This window comes from Neophocaena asiaeorientalis, unplaced genomic scaffold, assembly GCF_003031525.2.
Source record: "Neophocaena asiaeorientalis asiaeorientalis breed wild unplaced genomic scaffold, Neophocaena_asiaeorientalis_V1.1 scaffold298, whole genome shotgun sequence".
Taxonomy (NCBI): domain Eukaryota; kingdom Metazoa; phylum Chordata; class Mammalia; order Artiodactyla; family Phocoenidae; genus Neophocaena; species Neophocaena asiaeorientalis.
Window position 1 is genome coordinate 255,220 of NW_020171997.1, and position 24,953 is coordinate 280,172.

The 24,953-nt window shown below is 41.1% G+C and overlaps 2 protein-coding genes across 3 annotated transcripts in view; one reads left to right on the forward strand and one right to left on the reverse strand.

Moving 5' to 3' along the window:
- The window catches only part of SHC4 (SHC adaptor protein 4), a 129,704-nt gene that overhangs the window by 53,059 nt on the left and 51,692 nt on the right, over positions 1-24,953 (reverse strand). For both annotated transcript variants that reach the window (XM_024748869.1, XM_024748859.1), the window contains exons 3-4: positions 10,708-10,771; positions 7,809-7,928 (exon numbers count right to left, since the gene is read on the reverse strand). In XM_024748869.1, the coding sequence (XP_024604637.1) occupies positions 7,809-7,928; positions 10,708-10,771 (184 nt within the window). The remainder of the gene's footprint in view (positions 1-7,808; positions 7,929-10,707; positions 10,772-24,953) is intronic.
- On the forward strand, positions 482-2,201 carry EID1 (EP300 interacting inhibitor of differentiation 1). The gene is made up of 2 exons (XM_024748882.1): positions 482-1,435; positions 1,972-2,201. Exon 1 carries the CDS (start codon positions 540-542, stop codon positions 1,113-1,115), a length of 576 nt encoding a protein of 191 aa, XP_024604650.1. The 5' UTR covers positions 482-539; the 3' UTR covers positions 1,116-1,435; positions 1,972-2,201.

Here is a 24,953-nt window from a genome sequence, read left to right on the forward strand (position 1 = left end):
GAGATGAATGGATAAATTCTAAATATGTTGATCTGCGGTTGAGAACTTCGTGTGGTTTGGAAGTGCGGATTTAGCGGTCATTAGCGCACAGATAAAAGACAGATAAAACCGTGGAAGAGACGCGACTGCCTGGGGATGGGGGATAGAATAGGCGCAGAAAGAGGGAGAGAAAGGAGGGGGGCGATGAGGGAGGAGGAGTACGGGGTCTTACAGAGCCATGTATTTTCAAGCTTATCGCATCATAAGCAGCAGAACGGTTAGGTAAGGCAGTGGTCAAGCAATGCTCTTGCACGTACAGCATCTAGGTCTGAAGTTCGAACGCACGGAAAGCCGACCAGCGAGCCCCGGGAACATTCCCGGGGTGGAACTGCGAGCTACCGGCCCCCAATCAGCCCTCCGAGGGGTAGGCGGTGTCTGGGGGTCGCGCACACGCACAAGGTCACGCAAGCGCACGGTGCTTGCGCAAGCGCACAAGCGCACGGCCGCGTAGCTCCGATCTTGCCGAAAACGCCTTGCGGGGAGGTTGAGCCGCTTGCACAATGTCTGAAATGAACGAGCTGTCCGAGCTCTATGAGGAAAGCAATGACCTACAGATGGATGTGATGCCTGGCGAGAGTGACCTTCCGCAGATGGAGGTAGGCGGCGGGAGCCGGGAGCCATCCCTGAACCCCTCCCGCGCCGGGGCCCAGCCACAGCTGGAGGAGGAAGGCCCGATGGAGGAGGAGGCCGCCCAACCAATGGCGGAGCCGCTGGGGCAGCGACGCCTCGCTAGCCGGCCCAGCCCTGGGGAGCAGCCAGGCCAGATCGCGGGCCCTGATTTCGAGAGCGAGGACGAGGGCGAGGAATTCGATGACTGGGAGGACGACTACGACTATCCGGAAGAGGAGCAGCTGAGTGGTGCAGGCTACAGAGTATCAGCGGCCCTTGAAGAAGCCAACAAGATGTTTTTGAGAACCTCCAGAGCAAGAGAAGCAGCTCTGGATGGCGGGTTTCAGATGCATTATGAGAAGACCCCGTTTGATCAGTTGGCTTTTATCGAAGAGCTTTTTTCACTCATGGTTGTCAATCGTCTGACTGAAGAGCTCGGCTGTGATGAGATTATTGATAGAGAGTAGTTAAACGCTGTGAAGAGAGGAGGAAACTACTTGAGGAGAGACCTGGCATTCCACTGTCTCTTGGGTTCATTCCAAATAGTTCCGTGCCAATGAAAAACTTGGTCTTCAAAAAAAAAAATTTTTTTTTTTTTTGTAGAATAAAGTAGCGACTGCACAGTTATGAAAAAGGAAATTGTTAAAGAAAAAGGATCTAAATACTGTTGAAACCTGTCTTCAAGAATGTCCTGAAACATTTATGGCTTTGACTTTGTTATTGATCCAGATTTAATTTCCTTGCATTGAGGAAAATATATGTTCCTGTAAGGGATGGCTTTGCAAGAGTAAGTCATGACCAAGATAGACTGCCAGTACAAGAGCCCACTGATATTATATGAGGAAAAGTAACTAATTTATCCAGCTTAGGACATGAGATGTTTTTTGAGTTATTTGGACTGAAAGCAAATTGAGAAAACTGTCAGGTTCCATTTTGTGATCTATCCAAGCCGTGGTTATCAAAAGCTAAATTTTTAGTGTAAAATAAATCGAGTATTCTTCAGTATCCCGAAAGGATAATCAAACCCCAAAAGAAATATGTATTGTGTGTGCTATATCTTAAAATGTGTTTCCAAGAGCATCTGAGATTTTGTTTGTACATGTATCTTGATCATTTTTAAAGCTACTGTAATCTTTAATTCAAGAAAATTCATTGTCTTGAACATTTTTAAAAGTCAAAAATTAAGATGTCCTTAATAATTAAGTTTCAAATGTAGACATTAATGTGTATGTGAAAGTACAAAGAAAACACACTATTTCTAACATCCGTATATACTAGAGAAATATTGTGTTTTACTTGCTCTCTGTTTTTCATTTTTTACAGGCAAAAGACTCTGGTTGAACTTCATAATGTAAGAACTGTTAAGTGAAAATTGTCCAGTAAAAGGAAAGCCCTACACCTAAAAAAGACTTCATGAACAACCCTTAAAGGTTTTAAACCTGCCCAGAAATCCACCTCGGTATCTGAAGTTTCCCTCTGTCTCCTCCTCTAATTAAGCTTGTTAGTGGTTATGCACCAGCATTGAGGATAATAAAAATTTCTTGTTCTGTGTATTTTGTTTGGCTAATGGTATTGCATACATACTTTCTCTAATACTACTTTTTATTGTGTTATACTGGTTTTATTGTATGATTGCAATCACCTTATGATTTAAACTTAATGACTATAAGGGAACGTGCTCCAGCTTCAAATACCGGATTACAAATTAATTTGTGGAAATTAAACTTAGTAAATTCCTATAAGAGAATTTGCCAACCTGGGAAAAACTGCCAAATCAATAAGGATGTTACTGTGGTTCTTAAGATGTTGATGTTCTGTGTGAATAATAATTAGTCAGGAGTCTGTGCCCAGTAAAACTGAATATACCAACAGGTCTTAGGATCAGTACAAAGGTACCAGATGTTTTTGCTCCATTATGGCAGTAAAGGACACATCCAATACAGCAGGACAACTTAGAGCCTTATTTATGTTAACAGTCATCCTGTCTTTTAGGGAGGGGTGTTCTTTTCTGTAAAATATAGGACGGACAGGCTTCCCTGGTGGCGCAGTGGTTGAGAGTCCGCCTGCCAATGCAGGGGACACGGGTTCGTGCCCCGGTCTGGGAAGATCCCACATGCCGCGGAGCAGCTGGGCCCGTGAGCCATGGCTGCTGAGCCTGCGCGTCCAGAGCCTGTGCTCCGCAATGGGAGAGGCCACAGCAGTGAGAGGCCCGCATACTGCAAAAAAAAAAAAAAAAAAAAAAGAAAGAAAGAAAAGGACTGACAAGGATGATCATAATTCACACATGAGCTTGGCGGGGAGAGGTGAGATAGATGGGCGAACACTAGATAGAAGGTTAAGTGTTGGCACTTAAAACATCTTAATCCTGCTTCCTCTCACACGGCTCACTTCTTTCATTGCATTTTCAAACAGCTTGTAGATGCAGTTATGAGTCTGGATACATAACTGCTTGTGTGATGTGAATTAACGGGACTCTGGACAAAAAATTAAAAGGGTGCCAGTACACATGAACTGACTAGTTGCATTTACCTCCAGATAAAGATGACGGGAAATAGGTTCAGAAAAAAACAGATCTACAAACCAGGAAGTGTAATTCTCTTTCTCTTAGGGATCAAGTAGGGAGCAAGAGGAGGGGGAAAGAAAACCACTCCCTGTTGGGTTTGAAGGCTCATTTGGGGGAGAAAGACCTGGACTTTCTAACTCCTCTGATGGTTGGTTTGTTGGTCTTAAAACTAGGCAGGGGGCTTCCCTGGCGGCGCAGTGGTTGAGAGTCCGCCTGCCGATGCAGGGGACGCGGGTTCGTGCCCCAGTCTGGGAAGATCCCACATGCCACGGAGCGGCTGGGCCCGTAAGTCATTGCCGCTGAGCCTGCGCGTCTGGAGCCTGTGCTCCGCAACGGGAGAGGCCACAACAGTGAGAGGCCCGCGTACCGCAAAAAAAACAAACTAGGCGATAACCTGAGAGACCGCTGAAATTAATACTTGTTAATATTTACTAAAGGTAGAAAATGGTAACATTTTTAAATGTTACAGTTAAATCACAGACTGGAACCAGCCTACCTGATTCAAATCTGGGCTCCACTGCTTATAGGTCTGTAACTGAGTAGATTAATCTCTCTGCCTCAGGATCCTGAACTGAAAATAAGGATAATTGGATGAACCTTATACATTGTGAGGATTAACTGAAGATATACACGCATCTATATAAACAAATAAACGAAAGAAAGGAGTTCTGGGGACGTTGTAATCCTGATTCTTTGATGGAGGGAGAGGATGGGGATGTGGAATGGGGAGAGTTAACTTAAACTTATGAGTGTGTAGTGTGATTTGTGCAGAGCTTTCTAGGTCTATCCATAGTTACTTTAAATGTTTGCTTAGATCAGATGCCCCACATTGGCTCATCTCAAGAACGCCTCTATTTTGTTTGGCTCATGCTTATAATTTTAATTTCTTAATTAAAGACCAACATCTCATAATCCAGAGAGAGCAGCAAAACTCCCAGATTTCCATCTTTTTTTTTTTTCCCCCAAAAGTGGAAGACCTGGCAGCCCTTGACCTATAGTCCCATCGGAAGCATCTGATTGGCCCTTACGCAGGGAAAGTATTCTGTTTGCAATGTTCCCCAGTGTTGTCTCCCCAACATGGAGACCAAGTAGCACTCGTCATTTATCACTGTGCTCGCACCACTGTGTGTTCATGAACCTGGACAGTTTGCATTACCTGCCTGGCCTCTGTAGGTGTTTGAATTGCCTCTCCTCTTGGAGACTAAAGGATGTCTCCATTTTCTGCCCGTTTTACCTTAGCTCTTTAGTACCCGTGTCAATTTCAGTAGCTGTTAGAGTCGATGATAGGAGTGTAGAAACGAGTAGAGAAATAGTGGGAGTAGGAGCTACTCAGACTGACATTTTTGCTTAACGCCTTATTAAAGTATGTCAAGGAAGTCTGTTATTGCTTGAATTTTTAAAACAAGGACTATATAAAAACCCCTATAACTTGCTTTTGCAAAATATATTTTCCCATCCCCAAATATGGTAAGTTTTAAAAATTGCAAGCATTGCATGTTTGCGTGTTTAATATCTTATTTTCTGCCTCTGAGGTTCTGTGAGACATTTTCTGGGAGTGAATGGTTACATTCTTAATGTTCTCAGTGACAAGATAAATGTGAACCATCTGACCCATAAATGCTCTGTCATCTATGAATGTATCTATAAACCTGAAGCTGTTCATGTTTTCAGTCCAAAGTATATCTCTGAAGTTAAGGGTGAGGGGAGGATACTTGTATTTATCTTAGAACTTCAGAGGCTAGTTTTCTTTAAGGAAAATTTAATTGATAAATCATTTTCTCATGCTACATCCACACGGTCACTTCTCTGCTGCCTTTATCCCTTGGACATTTTAGCTGTCCTTTTGAAGGAACGTATAAAGCTTATTGAGTTTAAGCATCTAGAGTGGCACATCTTTTTTACACCCCAAACCCCATCCCCGTGGCCATTCTCCCCAGGTCTGCAGAATAGTTCAAAGTTATTTTTAAAAATCAGCCCCTGGGTCTAATATCAGTGAGATCCTAACTTTGGTCCCCACTCCAGCGGTGGGCTGAACACAGCCCATTCGATGCCACCAGTGCAGAAAAGATGTGAGCCACTCCCCAAAGCAGCTCTTTGCTGTAACTACTGGTCGTGGAAGCCACCCATGCCCACTGTCCCTCCTTTTATTCGCCTGAAAGACTATGGACGTGTGGCAATACCAGCTCTAAGTGCAGTGGCCTGGAAGAGGGTAGCAGAGGGGAAAGAGATTTTGAGAATAACGTGCCCTCCACCATACACACCACAACCCTCTTCCTCCTAAATTCCCAATTCACTTCAGTCACCCATGGAAAGAGCCATTTTTAAAAATGCTCATTCAATTCTGCACAGCTGTCATCGTGATGGCTCTCGCTTTGCCTACTCTTCCTCCCCTACAAAACTCAGATAATTCAGGGGTTCCTATACTCAATGAAATCCTGTAACTAAAAGAGTTGAGCATCCCTGGTACCATCCACATGGGTGAAAACTAAAAATAAATTTTACATCCACAAATGTCTTGAGGGCAAAGCATCCGAAGGACAATTAATGTTTCACCTTCCACCCAGGTTGGCTGCATCTTCCAAGTACAGCCCCATATGTTCTGCTGTCAGATATCAATGGTATCACCTCTCTTGGATAACCAATCTTGATTCAACCAGACAGGAATCTATTTAAAATTGTTTCATATTAAACATTTTCCTCTATGGTGCTTTATACTACTGTGTAAGCAATGTATTTTATTCTGCTTTTGAATTTAGAAAATAAAGCAAACCTCAAAACCACAAGTGAAACAGTCACAGATGTAGAAAACAAACATGGTTACCAGGGGTGGGGGGAAGCGGGGTTGGGGAGGGATAAACTGGGAGATTGGGATTGACATATACACACTACTATATATAAAATAGATAACTAATAAGGACCTACTATACAAAACAGGGGGGCTTCCCTGGTGGCACAGTGGTTAAGAATCCACCTGCCAATGCAGGGTACACGGGTTCGAGCCCTGGTCAGGGAAGATCCCACATGCCGTGGAGAAACTAAGCCCGTGAGCCAGAACTATGAGCCCATGTTGCTAGAGCCTGTGCTCCGCAACAAGAGAAGCTACCACAATGAGAAGCCCACACACCGCAAGGAAGAGTAGTCCTGCTCGCTGCAACTAGAGAAAGCCTGCGTGCAGCAACGAAGACCCAACGCAGCCAAAAGTAAATGAATGAATAAATAAATTATATAGCACTCTTCTCAATATTCTGTATATGACCTATATGGGAATAGAATCTAAAAAAGAGTGGCTATATGTATATGCATAACTGATTCACTTTGCTATACAGCAGAAAGTAACACAACATTGCAAATCAACTATACTCCAAGAAAAATTTTTTTTAAAAACCTGCAAGTGAATTTTTTGGTAAAAAATGGAAATCAAAATGTTTATAACTGTACTTATATGTTACTGACAATTTTATAATTTTACATATTACAATATGCTTTCCCTGCTAAGTACTGAGTATATGAAAAGGCCTCAAGGAAAAATGCACCATGCAACGGGCACTGTGCTGACTGATTTACATCCAGTGATTTACATGATCTTACTTAATCCTCTAAATAACCCTATAAGACACATACTGTTGCTAAGACCATCTTCTCAGAAACTCTATGTTTAAGACTATAATCCTCATTTCACTGATGATGAAAATTGAGTGGTAGGGTAACTTGCTTGTTAGTGGCAAAGCCAGGCTTTCAACCTACATGTGACCTCAAAGCCTCTTACTGTTTTATCACTGACAAGTACACGTTAAACCTCGCGTGAGTCCCTGATCAATAGCGCTCCACACAGTAAAAACTTAAATACTAAGAACCTCAAATCACTACATATTAGACAAAGAAAAATTAGACTCTAACATACATAAATAACCTGATATAAGGAATTTAGTTTAAAAAATTAAAAAGTCAAAAAAGAGTGTCTCCTAGTTTAAAGTACATATTTAGCCCAATGCCTGTATATCTTTTATATTTGCTTCAGCAATGCTGTTCTTTGAGAAATAATGTTTACAGTGAGAACAGGCACACCATAGCATCATAAATCATCAAAGATGAAAAAGTTGTTCACACAATAACATTTGAGAAGGCTTTTCAATCTTAAGGGTTGGAAGAAAATGTTTTCTGCTTAAATTTCGGTTAGCTAGAACATTGACCCTAACATCACCCTTCCCCTCTGTCCTTCATGTGCATCCCCAGTCCAACACACAGTCTGTTAGTTCTGATGATGGAATTTCTTTCCCTTTGGAGAGGGGTAGCGGAGAGTAATAAATGACTGACTCAAGTATATTCCAAATGGTACTTAATATGTTCTTTGCACCTTAGTTCTTATTACAAAGCCGATAGGTAGGGGCAAGTATGTAGGCAGTTAAATGCCCCAGTGATGGGTTAGTAATACTGTTGTCCTAATTATTGCTACACATAAATCCTTGGAAGATTTTTTTCCCTCATGTCTTATTAAGTTTTAGGCACACTGTCTGAAACTTTATTCTCTTCATTATGCCCAGACTGTTCTAGAAAAATAGATGATATGTTAAACTATAAGTGACATTCATGATCTTACCTGTTGGTTGTCAAGATTCATCAATGTGAGGCTGCATGTTGAGATGGTCAGTTTTATATTCATTCCCGAAAACTGAAGATTACTTTTGCCAAGAACTGTTGACAGGAACTTAGCTGGAGGCTTTAAAAATAACATAACAACACTCTGTAAGTTATGGATTTTGTTACAGAATGAATATTTATGTTTTTTAAATGGTAAAAAACCAAAAGTTGGTTCTTCAAAAAGATCAACAAAATTGACAAACCTTTAGCTAGATAAACTAAGAAAAAAAGAGAGAAGACTCAAATTAGTAAGATGAGAAATGAGAGTGGGGTCATTACTACCAATTCAACAGAAGTAAAAGGATTATGAGAATACTATGAACAGTTGTATGTCAACACACTGGATTACCTAGATGAAATGGACAAATTCCTAGAAACATAAAAGCTACCAAGACTAAATCATGAAGAAATAGAGAATCTGTGTAGACCTATAACTAGTCAGAAGGAAGGAAGGAAGGGAGGAAGGGAGGGAGGAAGGAAGGAAGGAAGGGAAAATAACGAGTGTTAGCAAGGATGTGGAGAAACTGAAACCCTTGTACACTATTTGTAGGAATGTACAATGGTACAACAGCTATGGAAAACAGTAGAGCAGCTCCTCAAAAAATTAAAACTAGAATTACCATATGATCCAGCAATTCCTACTTTTTGTTATATACCCAAAAGAACTGAAAGCAAGGACTTCAAGAGATATTTGTACATCCATGTTCATAGCAGCATTATTTACAATAGTTAAAACATGGAAGTAACCCAAGTGTCCATCAACAGATAAATGGAAAGCAAAATGTGATATATACATACAATGAAATATTTATTCAGTCTTAGTAAGGAAGGAAGTTTTGACATGTGCTACAGCATGGATGAACCTTGAGGACATTATGTGAAGTAATGTGAAATAAGCCAGTCATAATAAGACAAATACTGTATGATTCCACTTATATGAGATACTTAGAGTAGCCAAAATCATAGAGACAGAAAGTAGAATGGTGGTGGCCAGGGGCTGGAGGTGGGGGGAATGGGAAGTTGTTTTTTAATGAGTATAAACGCTCTGTTTTACAAGATAAAAAAAGAGTTACAGGACTATTCCTAATAAATTGTTTAACTAGATTGTGTAAAATAACTTCATTGCTTAATATGAAATTTCGAAGTTAAAGCTTGGGGGAAATGGGCTTTATAGAAGCAAACAATTCTAAGTATATTCTGTTCTTCAAATAAATGACTTTATTTCTTAAAAAAAAAAAGAGTTATGGGGATAGATGGGGGTGATGATTGAACAACAGTATGAATGTACTTAATATCCCTGAACTATACCCTTAGAAATGGTTCCAATGGTAGATTTTATGTTATGTGTATTTTACCACAATTTTTCAAGTTGGGAGGAAAAAGAATATAAAAAATATAAAGTGCGTGGAAGAGTCCCTGGCATGTATTAAGTACTCAATAAAAAAGCTAGCTATCAAAGGGAATTAGCTCAAAAATTTCTTTTTTTTTTTTTTTTTTACTTCTTTACATGTGTACTTTCTGGAAAGATGATAGCCTGGTTTGCTTTTGTTTTATTTTGTTTTGGAGTGTGGACTCCCACTACTCCTGAAATGAGAAAGTCTTAAGTGAATAAGCCTGTTTGTTGGGATCTTCCAGTCGGAACCTCCTATTCACAGAGGTTATGAGAGGCAGGAGGAGGCTAGAGGCTACAGACAGACCATCGGTTCTGTCAGAGAAACTAGTAATGGGAGTTCTAGTAGAATTCAAGAGCCATTCTTCAGAGTTTCCCAGATCATGTGGCTCATCTGAGTCACTCTGGGTGACAGTGGGTTCAGTCCTATGCAAAATAATGAGTAATGATAAAAAATTAGGCAGGGTGGTATGGAAATAGAGCAGTAAAGCCGGGACTCTGAAGATCTGGCTTCTTCAGCTAGCGCTGACCTTGATCTTCCTAGTGACTCAAGGCAAGTCTCTTCTCTGAGCCACAGTTTAGCAACTGGCAAAGTGAGAGGGTTCAACTGGGAGATCTCTAAAAATTCCTCCCCTCTTAAACAGACTATACTTCTATAATTTATATAGTTATCTTAAGAGCCATTGCACCTCCCCTTTGGACTTTTCAAAGCAACTAAGTATTCTAGGGATAATACTAACTAGCATTAGCGTTGAAAGCCTAATGGAAGCAAGACACTTACACATCACTTCATTTAATTCTTACATAATTCTATAAACTAAGGGCTATTTTCTCCTACTTTACAAATGAGGAAACCAAGGATTCGAAAGGTGAAATGACTTGATCAAGATCACACAGTTAGTAGGTGGCAGAGACAGGATTTAAGTGCAAGTCTAACATCAAATCTCATGATTTCTTTCAACATGAAAAGCTCCTTCTACCCATTTATTACCCTTACCTCTACCAGCACTCTTGTTTCCATCTGAAAATAGGCCATGGAGTCCTAAAAGTCTAAAATGTTAAAATGCAGAATACATACATTATAAAATATGGAAATTGGAAGGTACCAAAATTGGTCATCTGGTTCAACAGCTTAACTTTACAGGAACAAGAATGGAGTTTTGGAGAGATGAGATACCATGCTCAAAGGTAAGTAAATACCTAGCTCTGCAACGAGATTTTATGACTTGAAAAGACCCAGGTGCTTTCTCCACTCTGACCCTCAGGCATCACCATTTCAGACAGTGTCTGGCAAGTCAGAAAAATTTGAGGGACAAGAACAACTTTGAGTGCATCTCAGATAGCATGTCAAATAATCAAGGCCATTCTAGACCTTGGGTCATGTGGTGGAATGAACTAACAACTATTTTGATACTATCTTTCCCATAGTCAGGGAAACTAAAAAAAAAAAAAAAACACCAATATTTACCTTTCGCTTTTTAATGGCTCCATTTGCCCCGGGGACAGCTTCACACAGGCGACTTATTGCTTCCCTACAGAACAGAAACCATATAAAGACTCAGCATACAATCAAGCACACCATAAATGTTCAATAAACATTAGCAAGTATTATGACCAAAATGTACACTCACAGAATGGTGAGCCTGACATAAATGACCTTCCCCACTCCCACTGGAGAAAACACGGAGCTTAGTCTCTCTGCAGCTCAAACCCAAGAAAATCCAGCAACACCCTAATATTGAAAAATTGCTTTACAGTAAGGAGTCCTACTATTCACCTTCTTCGTCTTTTTTCCTTGGCTTTTAAGGATTGGTTTTCAGTGCTATTGATTTCTAACCAAAAAGGACTGATGGAACTTTACTGTCTGGGAATCCTTCACAGTTTTACCTTTAGCAAAATCCTCTATGGTGTGATGAATAAAAAAGCTTCATAGTATCTCAGCACCAAAGATAATTATATACAAAAGAATCCAACACTAGAGGAAGTTTAAAAGGATTGAGAGAGAATTGAACTTCAAGGTGGTCTCAAATGGAGCCTTATTGACTAAGTTACTGCTCCAAGCCATTGAGCTTTCATGTAATTTCACAGAAGAAAAGAAAATCAATAACAGATTTCCTCCTTTGCTTATTTTTCTGCCCTTACTATATATTGCACTTCCTGAGAGAAAAGCACCGCTAAAAGAAGTAGTTGTTCCTTAATGGAAGTGGTGAACGAACTGGCGCCCTCCTCTCCAGAAATGCAGTTATAACTAAGAGCTTTTGTCTCTGGGACTCAGCATTCAGAACCACCCAAGCTTTCACGTGGCGTAATCTGAACCTTCGCTTCATGGCTTTCAACACACATATCAAACTTTTCACAAAGCAAATGGAAATCTCTAAACTCCTTCCGGATCCACCGGACATCATCATTTAAATTAGTAACTGTATTCACACACACACACACACACACACACACACACACACACACACACACAATATACAGTTTTTATATATATTAGATTTCATGAAAATATTTTCTATGAGATGTTTTTGATTCCCAAAGGCAGGGGATGCAGAGAGAGGAATGCAGACCCATTAAAAATATATATACGTTATAGATAGATAGATATAAAGATATATAAATAAATATAGATAGATAGTTAGATCTATATACATAGTATATATGTTCTCAACATAATTACCTACAACCAATGGATAGAAAGGCTTTTTGCCTTAGCATATCTTCTCAGAATTTTATGTTTATTGCTTCTCTAGGATTCCAAACTTGTTTTGTGGAGTCAAACAGGACAACTCAGAGAGTTGGTCTTTTTGGTTTGGTTGGTTGATTGATGTTTTGAGTCATCTTAATGATTAGTTAGTCAGTAATTGCTGACACATCTAATTAATCTGAATTGGCCTCTGGTGTTGCCAAAATAACTAGTCCAGGCACCCAAATACGTTGTTGGTATTTAACAAAGAGAGATTATGGGAAAGGTGTTCTTAGATCCTTTACTCCATGAGAGCCAACAGGGGTGCTTTGGTCTAAAAAGCTCCCTGTAAATGGTTTGAAATAAAAGTAGAAACAAAGGCGGGCACTGATGCTGCCAAGTATAATAATAGTTATTATTAGAAGTTGTTACTTCTATATAGCACCTATAGTTTTATAAACTGCTTTTCCAGGCATTGTTTTCTTGATTCTCATTCCAACTGTCAATATCTTCTAACAAAAAGTAAAGTTATGAATTTGAATTAAAGGGAATGCTTTATAGGATGAGCACCCTTCAAGGAGGGTTTGGAAGGCTGAACCTTCCTGGCAGGGTGGAGTTGGGAAATTCCAGACGGAGGGAAGAGCATGTGTAAAGACACGAAAACATAAATTATCACAACATGTGGGGAACTACAGTACTTTGACATTGATATTGCAGGAGCATAAATTTGTGGTAGAACAAGAGTAAGAGCTAAGAGATGGGATTAGAGTCTGAAAACTTTTTCTATAAAGAGCCAGATAGTAAATATTTTAGACTTTGCTCTGTTGCAACTACTGAACTCTGCCACTGTAGCTCAACCACAGCAGTAGACAACATGCAAACAGATGAGCACAGCTGTGTTCCAGTAACTTTATTTCTAAAAGCAGGCAACTGGCCATATTTAGCCCAAGGGCTGTCATTTGCCAATTCCTGGATTAGGTAATTCATACAAACGGAGTTAGAAATAGTTCAGTTTTAAGAAACAAGAAAATGTTGACATTCATTATACTTTTAGAATTAAAAATTAAAGCAACTATAAGGCACTTGCTCCACTCTTATTACATTCACAGAAAAGAAAATTACAAAGCCAGTATTGGGGGAAATGGGAATAATTCCACTTCAGGTATATTTATCCATTACTGGTGGCCTTGATTAGTATTAATACAATCTTTCTAGAGATAAAGTTCATAAAAGATGACAAATGTCATAATATTTATCAGAGCTTTTGACAAGGGAGGAGGAATTTGTATTGAAATAGCATTGAGTAGTTATGTAAAAGAAACATTTATTTGAGAGTAAAAAAGCAACCCCAAAGCTTCTGATATAGATATAAAACAAATCAATATAAATATCGCCACTTGAAATGTTAAGTATGAGAACTACAGAAATATGGGGGGAATCTATACAAATTAGTGGGGAAAAGTAGAACTTGGAATGGCATATACACACTGGTAGCAGCTATATAAAATTAATTCTGTATAAATAGTGACATAGAAAGAGCATATAAACAGTGACTTGGTTTAGGTGTCTTCTGTGTGTGATTTGCTGTTTCCTGTTTTTGATTCTATTGATGTGTAGATGTAAACAGTGTTATGTTTTCCTTCATTGTACAGTTGATTGCATAAAAAATCTTTTAAAATATTCAAAAGAATGCAAAGTTAGTTCCTCAGCAGGAGTTTTGCTCATGTACTGTGGAGATATGAGGGCATGTCGAGGATGTCCCGATGGAGTGACACAGCCTGCCTCTCTTTTGCCAACAATTGCAGAGATGGGACAATGCTCACGTTATAGATAATAACAGATCTTTATTTCTCTCTCTGCTCGCATCCCCGCTTAGCCTTTAACGCCTCCATCTTTATAGCCACTAAGTCCAGATTTATCTTTTCAGTTTGCTTGGTAGACTTGCTGGTTTCCACTCCACAAAGTTTCACAAACAAAAAAACCCTTGACCAGATTTAGCAATGCTTTCACATTAGAAATCCCTACCTTTAGATTTGTAGCAGAGAGCCTGGGTTTTAATGAAGAAGCTGCTCCTATTTATATGGTCAGGCTCAGCACTCATCACCTAATGTACGTCTTCTCAGTCTTAATAATGTCATTTCACGGCAGGTATTTTATCCCTATTTTACAAATGAAGAAACTAAAGTTCAAAGAATTTTAATAACTGCCTCCAAATAATGCAGCGGATAGTGGGAGAGACAGAATGCAAATCCAAGTCTGACTTCAAAATCCACACTCACCCAGGGAGGGACCATAATGCCAAGTGCATGAAAAGGAGGGAGTCCCAGACTTTGGGAAGTAGGGAGGAGAAACACATTGGTCCTTCCCTTGCTCACTCCCCAGCACAGAAAGAGGCTCCTTTTTGGCCAGTCCTTCTGCATTGTGGCTGGAGTAACCTGCCAAGGAATAAGGCAAAGGGGTAGGGGTCAGCTCTGGAGAAGGCCCATGAGGATGCCCCAGCCCTTTGCTTTCTATACAGCGGCTGTTATCTCCTTAGGGACGAGAAGAACTTCCAGAGCCCGGCCACATGCCCTCAGGGGAAGAACACACATGTGTGCAAGGCACACTCACTCAGAACTTTAAAGTAAGTTGAGGCACCAGAAGCTTCACAGATTCAGAAAGTCTCTTAATATACAACTCAAAAGAAACAAGGGGAAACTTGTGCTTATGAACTTGCTTTTAAAAAGTAGTTATACTGTACACCCACGTTCACAGCAGCATTATTCACAATAGCTAGGGACTTCCCTGGTGGTCCAGTGGTAAAGAATCTGCCTTCCAATGCAGGAGACACAGGTTCGATCCCTGGTCAAGATCCCACATGCCGCGGGGCAACTAAGCCCGAGCACCGCAACTATCGAGCTCACATGCCTCAATGAGAGAGCCCACGTGCAGCAAACGACAGAGCCCACACGCTCTGGACCCCACATGCCATAACTACTGAGCTCACGCACCCTGGAGCCCGCACACCACAGCTAGGGAGAGAAAACCCGCACACCACAACTAGAGAGAAGCCCAAGCACCGCAACTAGAGAGAAACCCGAGCCCCACAACAAAGAGATCACGTGCCATAATGAAAAGGTCCCGCATGCCTCAACAAAAGATCCTGTGTGCTGCAACTAAGATCTGACGCAGCCAAAAAAAATAAGAAAAATAAATAAATTAATTAATTAAATATTCACAACAGCCAAAGCATGGAAGGAACCCACGTGTCCTCAATGGGTGAATGGATAAGCAAAATGTGGTATATACATACAATGGAATATGATTCAGCCTTAAAAAGGAAGGAAATTCTGCAATGTGCTACAACATAATGAATCTTGAGGACATTATGCAAAGTGAAATAAACCAGTCACAAAACGACAGATACTGCATGATTCCACTTACATAAGGTACTTAGAGTAGGTCAAAGATCATAGAAAGTAGAATGATGGTTGCCAGGGTCTGGGGGAGAATGGGGAGTTACTGTTTAATAGGTACAGAGTTTCAGTTTCACAAGATGAAAAGAATTATGGGGATGGACAGTGGTGATGGTTGCACAGCAATGTGAATGTATTTAATGCCCCTGAACTATATAGTGGGCTGGCCAAAAAGTTCGTTCAGGTTTTTGTAAGATGTTATAGAAAAACCCAAAACCCAAATGAACTTTTTGGCCAACCCAATACTTTAAAGTGGTAATTAAGATGGTAAATTTTATTTTATGTGTCTTTTGCCATAACAGAGGAAAAGAGCTACCAAAAATAAAGTAGTTATTACTTTTTTTTACTTGAGACTCTAAGGAGAATCACAGGTCTCTCTTCAATAAAAGGCCTATTTGTACAAATGTTTCTATTCAATTTTAGAGGGCCCATCCCACCCCTACCCACCGGCCCTCAGCACCATCCCTGGAAAACCATCTGTGGGCCTCTTGGGAATCCACACATCCCAGGTTAAGAACCACCGCTTTAAAATAACCTCTCAAAACTCTCCTTTCTTTGCTGTTATCAGTGTTAGCAAATCTGAAACCCTAGTCAGGGAAGACACATACGTGCTTGCGATTTGTTGCCTTTCTCCACAAAGATCTTTTCTTCCCCTCAGACTCCGACCAAGAGATTAACTGTAACATTTTCAAGAACAAATAGTACTTTCAATGCTTTCCTGGAGTTCCAGACACACCCTCCGACCTAAAGCACCGACTTTACAAATACTGAGAAAAAAGAAAACAGAGATCCTGAAGCAGGGATTCCTCACAGGGCGGGGGTGCCCCCCACCATCCCAGCTGCTCAAGCAGCCTGCATTTCTGCAGAGCGTCTTGGAAGCTGACGACCATGGGACATTCTCCAGCGAGCAAACATTCAGCAATCGTCCTCTCTTAGAGGAGCAAGACTTTTCAGAGTTTAAACGGCTAAAGATTTCCATCCTGGGAGCCTGTACCAGAAAGAGAGAGAGAGAGAGAGAGAGACCCACGGCACCAACAGTGGTCACTTTGTTTATTGTTTTGCCACATGAGAGGGAAGGGGAGAAGCGGGCTGATGTAAGAGAATGAGAATGCAGTTGAAGATTTGCTTTTAAGCATATAAAACCCTGCCTACGCCATAAGACCAAAAAAAGATATTTTTGTCTGTTTTAACAGAGTCCAAACTAATCACCCAAACAAAGGCACCTTTCTTCATCAACCCCTGGCCACTACAGTACTTAAGAAGTTATAATTTTTCTGTGTCTTTAACTCTTAAACAGTTAAGCTCCTCTGGGAGCAATATTGCCCAATCTTTGTTTTTTAAAATTTGGAAGGCAATATCCTAATCCAAGACAAAGGGGAGCATTTAAGGGAGGGTGGGGGCCTGTGGGACAGAATGTTTCCAATGAATGCCAAAATACAGTTCTTCAGGAAATAGGAAAGCCAGAAACTGTGTCACATGAGACCAGGCAAATGGCCCAGCAGAGCAGTTAAAAGCAACTATCCCCATCTCCCAACACACACACACACACACACACACACACACACACACACACACACACACAAACACACACACACACACACACACACACACACATGAGTGGCTCTGTTTTGTCGAAGAAAACAGAAATGAGAATACATCTTAATCCCAGCAAGAGCCTTTCCAAACTAAAACTCAAAAAACATGTAGGCAGAACAAAGGCACAGGGATTTTCCCTTACTTTTCGTCTCCAACATGAACCCTTAAAGAAATCAGTTAACAATGTCGCAGGGACAAGTTGTCACCTGAATGTCTCAAACTGCTTTCCTATTGATGAATGAGAGGACTCGTAAGTAATTCAGACTCCACATCAGTGTGGTATTACGGTGTTCCAATTGTTCTAGGGAAACTAGTACCTGCTTTTTTGAAATCTTTGCCTTCAGAACATCAAGCCTCAGTGATCTATGTGTTCAATTTTGTTCAGCTTGGTGAAATTAAAGACATCCAAGAATGTGTGCAAGCCCCAGACAGGACACTTTAGAACATGAGCCTGCCTCCATGGCGATAAGCACACAATGAGTGCAGTCAATGCCCCTAGACCAGCGGAAAATGGAAAACTTCAAACTCCCTTTGTGCTATTATCAAGGGGCATCGCCCATGCACTCTGGGAGGGTCGACACAGCCCGTAAAATATATCCTTTCATTTTAGAAATAGGCACTTCAGGTCCCAGATGGTCAAATCAAACCTTTTAGGACTGCCCACAGCATTTACTCTCACATGGACTTATCTCACCACTCCGTTCAACCTGGATTCTATTTAAAATCTGATTATAAAGTACATTTGCAATTCTACCCAACACAAGCCACCATAGAACACAGGTTGTTCTGTCTACTCTGTGATTCTGCCCTTTGGCTCTGATGCAAAGGTTGACCCATCAACTGCACTTTAATGAAGTGAAAGACCATCCTGTCCCCAGGATGGCACCTCCCCCGCAAGTATCTCCCCAGTAAACAGAAATGAAGTGGTGATTTTCTCCTATCCCCACAATGATTTCCTGTAATAGAATCACATGTTTCAAAATGCAAACACATCCCCATACTGATGGCTTATACACCTTCAAATATGAAATGACAACAGAGAAATGGGGTTGATTTCACACAAAACACACTGGAATTGGTAAATCCAAAAGACTGTTCTCCTTTACTTTGGAATAAACTAAAACAACTCTGTTTTAGACAAAATACACTAAAATATTATGAAGGCATGTCTTTTGGGGTTAAAGAGTGTACTGATCATACAGTGTGGTCACTTAAGAACCAAAATTCATTTTTTAAAAAATCAAAACAGATCCAACATAATCACCCATTTTATTCATCGCATTTCACTCCAAATGATGTTTATCTACTTCCAAAAATTAGGCCTATCTTCAAAAAAGGAAGATTTGGTGCCATTTAAGATACTTAAAACAGTTTACCAGAGGTATCTATAATGTTGAGCAAGACAGTAATGGGTAGAACGAGTGTATGACTTCCACCACTGTTTAAAAAAAAATAACTCCTTCTTTTTTTTTTTTTTTTTTTTTGCGGTATGCAGGCCTCTCACTGCTGTGGCCTCTCCCGTTGCGGAGCACAGGCTCCGGACACGCAGGCTCAGCGGCCATGGCTCACGGGCCCAGCCGCTCCGCGGCATATGGGATCTTCCCAGACCAGGGCACGAACCCGTGTCCCCTGCATCAGCAGGCAGACTCTCAACCACTGCGCCACCAGGGAAGCCCCATAACTCCTTCTTTTATGGGCCATTTGGTGTATATACTATAGATTTTATCTGGTAAGTCCATTTTTTTAAAATGTGTGTGTGTGCCTCTGGAAGGAATTAGTAACTGGCTTAGCCAATTGAATCCACTGGTCGGACAACTTTGGCATGCACATCTGCTAAGAATTCACTGAGATAACCATTTAGGTACATGGCGATCAAACTTCAAAGTTCTTAAGAATTAACTGGGATGCTGGTTCAAAATGCAGATTCCTGGGACTGTTCTTGAGATTTTGATTCTATAGGTCTGCGGTTTAACAGCCTCCCAGGTGATTCTGAAGCAGATCAGTTCAAGGACCACATAGCGGATTAGAACTTCTACTTGAACTCACTGCACAGTATGACTGGTTCTGTGCTCTACAGCTTCAACCAGATGGCCGTATTAGTGGATGCTAAGGAATTAGGTCACCTGCTCCTAGCAGCTACGGTTGGGGAGGCTACACTACCTGCACATTTGATGATGTTCCATTCGGCGAGAAATTTGTATTCAACTTAGTCAATATGCTGGGAAAGATATTTGGTATAATCCTCTCCTGTCCACTCTGTCCCCTTTATCCTGGCTATCTCCTCACGGGAAGGGCTTTCACCAGAGGGCATCTGGAAGTCCTGAGCATCTTTGCTCACATGACCCCCTGCACACATGGGTGGTGATAAGTGACCTGCATTCTCTCCCATTTGGCCGCCCGTATGCTGGGAAGCCTAGTCCATCTGCCCCTCGAAATGTATTCATGCTCTAGGCAGTGGTTCTCAACCTTGGCTGCACACTGGGGAAACACAGGGGAGCTTTAACAAATCCTGATGACTGGGTCTCATCTCCAGACATTCTGATTTAATGGGTGAGGGTGGGACTACTGGGAGTTTTAAAAGCTCCCTCAAGTGCTTCCAACAGAGCTAAGTCAGGTTGAGAATCTCTTCATAGCAGTAGTCAGCATGCCTTTTTATACAGGACCAGAGAGTGAAAATGTCAGGCTTTTAGAGCCATACAGACTGTCGCAACAACTCACCTCTGCAGTTGTAGCTTGAACAGCAGCCACAGACAATACATAAACGAATGGGCATGCCTGTGTGCCAGAAACACTTATGGACACAAATGTGAATTCCATGTAATTTCCACATGTCACAAAATATTCTTCTTTGATATTTTCCCCCCAAACATTTAAAAAAGTCAAAAACCATCCTTAGCTCAAAAGGTGGCAGAATCAAAATCAGGTAGCAGGTGGTTCGCTCACCCTTCCTCTGGAGCAAACCAGAAAGGAATGTAAGAGGCCTTGGGGTCACAGTCAGCCATTAGCTTGTACATGGAAGAAAAAACATTAGAACACAACCTATTAATCTTCACAGACAAAGATTATTTATACGTATTTTGGACTTGGTCTTGCTAAGTATCTTGGTACAGGAAGCTGGGTTTTATGAGAGATGGGTCTTCTACTGTATAAATATAAGGATTATGGAACTTCTTCTACATACTGTTAATTATCATCTTCCATTCTTTGTTTCTCCTACCAGCATTCAGTGAAGGGAGAAGGGAACTGACATTCTTCTTCTTTTTTTTTTATATCAACTAAGCTTCATTAAGTGACATGACATCATGTACATGATACAGTACAAGGTGCTTGCAGGAATACAGAAATAAACAAAAGTGTAAAATTACTATAAATAATTGTTAAAAGGGAAAAAAGTGGAGCACTTTAATTTATCTATAACTCTTCTAGGATAATAGAATGAAGAAAGGCTCATTGAGTGGGCTCTGCAATCAGACAGCTAGGATTCAAAATCTAGCAGTCTCCTATAAGCTCTATCATGTTGAACAAGTTTTTTGGGTTTTTTGTTTTTGTTTTTGTTTTCGGTACGCGGGCCTCCCACTGTTGTGGCCTCTCCCGTTGCGGAGCACAGGCTCCGGACGCGCAGGCTCAGCGGCCATGGCTCACGGGCGCAGCCGCTCCGCGGCATGTGGGATCTTCCCGGACCGGGGCACGGACCCGTGTCCCCTGCATTGGCAGGCGGACTCTCAACCACTGCGCCACCAGGGGAGCCCCTGAGCAAGTTTTTAAAGCTTTCTATGTCTCAGTTTCTTAAATTGATAAAGTGGGAATAATAACAGTGCTTTGAACAATGCTTCAATAGATGTTAGCCATTATTATTGCTTTATCCTTAAAATGTCTGTCTGCTTTGAGAACTGGGTCTAACCTGCTTTTTACAATACCTAGTACCCAGCAGCATACTCTATGGTTATAACTGGAATGCTATAAATAATATGTTGTAGAAGAGGTCCAATTATGTCTATTATGCAAGTAGCAATGGATAGTTCACATTTCTATAAAGGCAGAATGCTTATCTGATTTTCTTTAGATACCCCATGGCACCTGCCTTGGATATACTGAATGTTCAATATGTAAATGTTTAGACAGCTCTATGGCACTGAAACAAAGTACAACCCTTGTTCCCCTGCATAACCCAGATCCCCCTTCAGAATAAAGGTAGTCATTGCCCCTGTTGCTGGAGTGTTCACTGCTAATGGCTCACAGCTGAGTTCCTTCCCCAGAACTTGTCCTCTCCTTAAGGCAGTTACCTAGCCCACAGATATGTCCCTCCCTGGAGGCAGTAAGCACCAATGACAAGTCAATACGGAGTTTGAAGGCCCGATCTCTTTACCCACGAGATCTGCTGAAGCCTTTGTTGAGACAGCATCACTATTCAAGCCTCCCCCGCTGCCCCACCAGGTCTAGTCCTGTATCCCTCACTCCCTCAAGTGTTGATTTTGAGACTCTTCCCAGCAAACCTTTTGCATTTGACTCTCCATCTCAGAGTCTGTTTCTAGATCCAGCCTAAGTCCTGCTCATGAGCTGCTGCCAGAATTATACTTTACTTTGTCATAAACACTTAACTAGAGGATGCCTTTCCTTTTTAAGAATCTGCGTTGTCACAGCTGACAGTGAAAAAAAAAAAAATCAGAGAAAATCCTCGTAAGTGGCTCAGATGATCCAGATCAAAAAGATCTACCCTCGGGCTTCCCTGGTGGCACAGTGGTTGAGAGTCTGCCTGCCGATGCAGGGGACATGGGTTCGTGCCCCGGTCCGGGAAGATCCCACATGCCGTGGAGTGGCTGGGCCCGGGAGCCATGGCCGATGAGGCTCTGCATCCGGAGCCTGTGCTCCGCAACGGGAGAGGCCACAACAGTGAGAGGCCCGCGTACCGCAAAAAAAAAAAGAAAAAAAAGATCCACCCTCTTATTAATCGAACATACGTGAAAATGCACATTTTCCTAGAGTAGGTGCAGCTCTCACAAGCTCCAACTCATGTTTAAGAAAAGGGGTCAGAGCCTGCATTTATTCCATTAGGCATTTCACAGTTTTCCTAAGGAGAATCCTGACGGGAAACGGAACAAATCTGCCTGGCAGGTGGAGAGACATGCCAACTGTCCTGTATTTCCTTTGGCCACAAAGCTCTCTTTTTATCAAAGAAAAGTCTTACAGGCTGAGATTAGTTTTTAATGAATTCTGAGTGCTTCCCATTTAGTTCACTCTTCCTAAAAGGAACTGTAACATTGATTTTTCTGGAGATATGTATATATATACATACATACATATATCAGAAATAAAACTCGCTGCTCTGGTATTCCCTAGGCTTTGCCCTTTTCCTTTCTTAAAAGCAAAAATAACCTCCAGATGCTTTTTGGGATTTTCTGGGGATCCACCTTTTCAAAAATAAGGGATTTCCATATGATCCGTGGTCCAACTAAGAGAACTCATTTTGAAACAACTGATAGGGTTCCCTTACAACTGTGGTTCTCAAAGTGTGGTCCCCAGACCAGTGGCATAAGCGACACCAGGAACCTTGTCAGACATGCAAATTCTTGAATTCAAAACTCTGGGAGTCGGGCCCAACACTCTGTGTTTTAACAAGCCCTCCAGGTGATTGATTCTCTCGTGTGCTGAAGTTTGAGAACCACTGTCTGACACAATTTTTTTTCCTTAGTAGAGATCAGAAAAGGATACTAAAAGTATCCTCACCTACATACTTTTGAGCATCTTTATGAAGGCCCTTCCAGAGAGAACTCACAAACAAGGGATCTGGTATCTTGAACCTAGGACAAATTCTAACCTGAGGTTTGGATGTTTCCTTATTCTGTCACTTCTGGCTTTCAGCATTGCCCTGAGTTTTGTCCCTTAGAATTCTCTCATTTTGACTGAGGCATAGTACACAAGAGTCAGGCAGCCCTGATTACTGGTTCCACCACTTATTAACTTACTAGGGGAGTTCCATAATTTCTCTAAGTCTCAGCATTCTCACGCGCAAAATAGGATTACTAGTAATATCTTTTATAAATGTTAACTTTTATGATGCTGACTGTAGCTATTAATTAATAATAAACTGCTCTGTAGACTGCTTCCTAAAAGTTGAAAACCGTGTTTGAATTCCTGAACTAGAAAGAGGTTGAAGTACAGCCAGTTCCCTGGGATCAAGAAATCTTTCTCTTCATCTGAATCAACTCCTTGGACCCCAAGGCTCTCTGAATTAAACTGAGTATCTTCAGCGAATTTATTTTCATTCCTTTGTTCAACAATGTATACGAATGGGGTCCATGTGCCAGACGCTCTACCATGGAGCCAGGGACCTGACTCAATTGTCTAAGAGCTCCTCGTTCTGGAATTTGGTCTAGTTCAGGATGCCAGATTCCATGTTTGTAGAATGTCTAGGTCTTTTCTGCTTTTCTCTACTAGCAGTGACCTTCAAGACCTCCAGAATCATCTAAAGAAATGTGATCTAGGCCTGAAAAGCCCTGAAACCTCTCTGTTAACCAATAAATATTTATTGATCCAACTATGCCCCAGTCACTGTGGCTCTGCAACCTATCAGGCCCATGGAATAGGCTTCCAGGGAGAACCTTAAGGCCCAAAGATGATGGATGATGAAGCCCTTGCGATTGACTGCCCCACTGAAAAAGGACCATAGGGACCCAAGGCCTTCTAGGCCAGACACACTCTGGGGCCCACTCTGGACTGTTTTCAGGAAGTGCCTGTACAACCACAGCATTGGTGTTTCCAGGAGCAATGGTTCAAAAGGCCTATTCTATTGCATTGTTAAATTATTCATAGCAGGAGCTGACCACTATGTCCATTAAAATCAAAATTAGAAACCCCGTTTCTTGGTCCTGGAGACATTTACACAGAGTCTAGTTGAAAATGCTTGGGGTGTTACAAACATTCAGTACTGACTTCTAAAGGAAACCGAAGAGGGCCACAAAAGGGAGATACCAGAAAGTATTCTCAACTGAACTCTGCGTGGTAGAGAAGGTCTGGGGGAAAAAATTACTAAAGCTAAAAATACTAGGGTCACCCACAAATGCATACGCTTTAACATTCATGCATTTTAGGCTCTGAATTAATTTGTTTCTCCTCAAACTCCTGAGGCCATCCACTATAATCCATACTTAGACATGGACAGATAGCTAACTCTTCTCACTTAGGTCAGTGACTGTGTGTATATTGCCTGTTAGAGAGAGAGAGAATGTACGTGTGTGTGTGTTCATACAATAATGTCTACACATCTGTAAGTTTCTATAGATTCATATGGATAAATTAGCAGGCCCTGATTTCAGCTGCAACATATTTTTAGATACCATTTCATAAAGTGGATCACATTTGCCATGGAAAAAATACTGTAATTGGGAGTTTCATTCCTGACCAAGGATTTCTCGGCAAATCAAATATAGATGCTGTAAACAGCCTGTTGCAGAACAAAACTAATGACCATTTTATAAACCTCTATAAATATCTCAAAAACACTAAAACAATGCCCTACATCCTATAAAAAAGGCATAAACATATACAATACCTATACATGTCGTTTCAAAGTTTCTTGAAATATCCAAACACCACTTAAACATACAGCTCAATTGAATTATGTTCAAAAATTAATACACTAACTATAATAACATCAAACATTTGACTAACAATTTGAGACCCTTAGATTTTAGTGAAGCATTTGGGGGATGATTTATATATTGCCAATTTTATTTCTAAGGTGTTCGAAGAAATCGATCTATTGTGTTCTTTTCCCTTTGAGGTAGGAATCCATTTTTTACTGCATTTACTACTGCTGTTTTTACAAGCTGTTTTTCCTCCTCCCAGCAAATGCCCTTCTCAATATGAGTGTTACAGAACTACCATAATGCCCCAATGCAACTCTGCCCTGGCCAAGGATGAGTGGCTCAGGATTAGGCCCCAATCACCATCCCACCTAGGAATCTGATATTTGGAACT